This window comes from Mus caroli, chromosome 2 (assembly GCF_900094665.2).
Source record: "Mus caroli chromosome 2, CAROLI_EIJ_v1.1, whole genome shotgun sequence".
NCBI classification, from domain to species: Eukaryota; Metazoa; Chordata; class Mammalia; order Rodentia; family Muridae; genus Mus; species Mus caroli.
Window position 1 is genome coordinate 85,039,996 of NC_034571.1, and position 3,557 is coordinate 85,043,552.

General features: G+C 49.5%; 1 protein-coding gene across 2 annotated transcripts in view; it reads right to left on the bottom strand.

The window, feature by feature from the left end:
* Ptpmt1 (protein tyrosine phosphatase mitochondrial 1) overlaps positions 1-3,491 on the bottom strand; it is an 8,248-nt gene extending 4,757 nt beyond the window's left edge. The window contains exons 1-2 of one of the 2 annotated variants that reach the window (XM_021154149.2): positions 2,706-3,234; positions 2,528-2,608 (exon numbers count right to left, since the gene is read on the bottom strand). In XM_021154149.2, the coding sequence (XP_021009808.1) occupies positions 2,528-2,608; positions 2,706-3,053 (429 nt within the window). In that variant the 5' untranslated portion in view covers positions 3,054-3,234. Of the gene's footprint in view, positions 1-2,527 lie in introns of both variants that reach the window. The other variant, XM_029473721.1, reaches the window with a different exon arrangement.
* Between the last annotated feature and the right edge of the window lie 66 nt (positions 3,492-3,557).

Consider the following 3,557-nt stretch of genomic DNA (forward strand, 5'->3'; position numbering starts at 1 on the left):
AAAAAAAAAAAAAAATTCAGCTGCAAAAGTTACGGGGCTGAAGGATGTAGGTCAGTGGTGTAGTGCCTGGCAAGTTAGCTCCTGAGGTTCCCCCCACTTAAAATAACGTTAGGAAGCATGTTTTTGCCTTAGTTAGGGCCTGTACAGTGATCCAGCTGTAGGCAAGGATCATTGGTAAAATATATATTCTACCATTAGTGCATAAATATTTTTTCCACTTTTTTGAGGGGTACATAGTAAAAAAAGGGGGTTATTTTTTAATTAAAGCAACATACTTTAGACAAGAGTGGGGGCTCATGCCTAAAGTTCCAAGGCTAGGATGCTGTGAGTAGAGTTCAAGGATAGTCTACCCTATAGAAAAAAAACAAAGTAAACTGAAAACCCTACCTGGTTTTGTGTAACATTATTTAAGAAACTAGGGAAATGAAATAAAGCCTTTTGTTATATTAGACAACAGTGTTTTTGCTTTAAGACTTCAAATACACTCTGGCTGCTTTTACTAGCTTCTTTGTTGTTGTTGGTTTTTAAATAAGGTTTCATGTAAGCCAGGATGTCCTCAATTCTCAACTGTGTAGCCAAGGATGCCTGTGAGCTGATATTCCTGCCCCCACTTCCCAGGTGCTGAAGGTACAGGTGTGGGCCTCCATGTTCCTTGCTATTTTAGCAAGTCCCTGCAATTTAATGACTGCAAGAAGGCTGGTTTAATCCCACCAATCAAATCAACAGAACCTGAAGGCACATTTTTGCTTGTATATCAACTGAACCAGAACCACTTTCAGAGTTGTTAAATATGCAACTAAATCCTGTAAATATGCAGAATATATCAGGGTTGAGGGGGTGGAAGAGGGGGTGGCTGGAGGCAGGAACTTGCTACTTTAACAAGGCTGCCAGAAGGTCCTTAGGCATCCTGGAGATTTGGAGATTTCTTTGCTCTAGGCTAGTGGGATGAAAGCTCCATCTTACAAAGGCAGTGACTCTGTCTGTGGCTTTGATGGCCTGTTTATAGAGTTGATCACATTAGTGAGTATTAACTCTGACAGCTAATGACCCCCTTGAGACCTGTAACAATATTTTGGGAAATTCCGGGAACAGTCATGTTCTTTTTTTCTTTTTCTATAAAGGGCCCTATATACCATACCCCAGGCTAGCCTCGAACTCATGTGTGGCTCAGGATGAGCTTGGATGTCTGATCCTCTTGCTTCTGGGGTGTTGGGATGTAGGCCCTGTGCCACTACCACGTCTTGTTTGCCTTCTGCACTGAGTTTCATGTATCCCAAGGCAAGCAGTTTATCAACTGAAATCCATCCCCAGCCCACTCTGCAGATTCTCAATGATAACTATTAACATAGCATATATAATAAGGGGTGCTCTTCTTTTATAATTTTCTTTGGGGCAGGGGTTTCAAGACAGAATTTCATTATGTAGCTCTGGCTAACCTTGAATTCACTTTGTAGATCAGGCTGGCCTCAAACTCACAGAGATCTGCCTTCCTCTCTCTCCAGAGAGCTGGGATTAAAAGTGTGCACCACTATGCCTGGCAGGAAGAGGGTACCCTTTTCTTATCTGTGGTTTTGTTTTTAGACACAGGCTCATGTAGCCCAGGCTGGCCTCCACCTCACCACACACTGTGGCTGGTCTCAAGTTGTTGATCTTCCCACCTTCACTCACAAAGTGCTAACATAACAGGTATGCGCCACACTCTCTCTTAAAGAAATGCTTTTCTTACAGTTAGCCTTCGTCTCCAAAGCTACATGGCCTAATTCAAACCTGATGCTAAAATATGTGTTGAAATGAATGAAATCAGCAAGGCACATTGTATTAGTCAGGGTTCTCTCAGTCCACTCCCTGAGCCAAGCATATTCAAACCACCACACACATAAGTCACAATTTTAGTTACTGAGGTTAGTAACCAAAATCACAAATACAAAATGGGGGTGTATTAGCACATGCCTGTAATCTCAGTACTTGGAAAGTGGAGGCAGGAGAATCGGATCAGGACTTAAGACCCCTGTCTCAAAATAAACAAACAAAGGAAAAGTAGCATATACATGTACAATTCTGTGCATTAAGAACTGTACCCCCGTCCCGATTTTGAAGCAGGACTTCCTTGTCCTGTGTCCTGACACAGAGCTCACTACATACAATACACCAAGCTGGCCTGGAACAACTTCTTGCCTTAAGGGGGCTGAAATTCCAGGAGTGAGCCACCCACAGCGGGTTAGTTCGCTCTTTTTAGACAGTGGCCAGGACACATTGAACTCCTGGGCTCAAAAGATCCTGCCTCTGCCACCTGAGTCGCCCGGGCTCCAGACTCGCAAGACTTCTTTCTAGCTTATCAGCTTCAGCGTCTTTCCACCTGCAGCCATTTGAGCTTGACACACATACACAGAGCTTAAGAAGGCAACTAGGTCTCCGACACCAGTCTCGGAGACAAGGTCACCCAGGCGTCCTTCCTCTTCCCCTAGCTTCTCCAGCTTTCCCAAGCCCGAGTGCTGGGTCAGCCAGGCCAGAGGGCCCGGATCCTCACCTTCGAGGTGTTGCACAGGAATCGGGTCTCGTACTCCTCGTTCATAGTGATCACCCCGCGCACGTTCTCGTCCAGTACCAGCTGCCGAGGCAAAGAGGGGGCTCAGCGAGGGCCGCGGGGCGCCCGCCGAGGCCCTGGGCCCGCTCCCGGCCCGGCCCGGCCCGGCGGTCTCTCTCACCCGGCGCGTCATGTTCTTCAGCGGCAGCGCGCCCAGCAGGACCGTGTGGTCGATGCGGTGGTACCAGTCGCGGTGCGCCGGGCCGCGCACCCTCCCCCGGAACACTGTGTAGAGCAGCGTCGGGTAGAAGAGCACCCGGGCCAGGCCGGCCTCCAGCCACGCGGACGCCGCCATCCCGCCCCACCCCGCCAGGCGCAGCGGCCAGCCACCGGCCCCGGGGCTCGCGACCAGCCACCGCGAGAAGGACGCGGAGGACGAGAGCTGAGGGCCACCTGATGCCTCCCGACTCTTCGAAGCTGAGTCCCCGCAGTCCGGGCCCTGCCCGAGGGATCCCGGAACAGGAACCATGGCTCCAAAGGAGAGGCGCCGCGAGGCGCGGGGAGGGGTCGGGTGGAGGGAGTGGAATGGCAAGATCGGGTGAAACAGTGACCCTGCCTAAGGAACAGGGCCCGTTCTCCAACCCCTGACCTTAGGGAGGGGCCGTGACCCCCGAGTGCACCCATCACTAAGGAGGAGGCTCAGCAGAGAGGCTCCTCTAAACAGGGAAGGCCCTGGAGAACCCGATTCTGCCTGTAATAAAAGCGGTAGTTGTCAGCTGCTCTTGGGAGAGCAGGGAACCTGAACTTGAACCTAAGTGGTGGTCTATTGCCCTGTGTCTGTCTGTCTGTGTCTGTGTCTGTGTCTGTGTCTGTCTCTCTCTCTCTCTCTCTCTCCTTTTTTAAAACCTGATCACACTATGAAGCCCTAAATGTCTTCTACTGGCTATGTAGCTAGCTCCAGGACACACAAAGGAACCCTGTCTCAAAAAACAAAAAACAAAACAAAACAACTGCAAAAAAAAAAAAAAAAAAA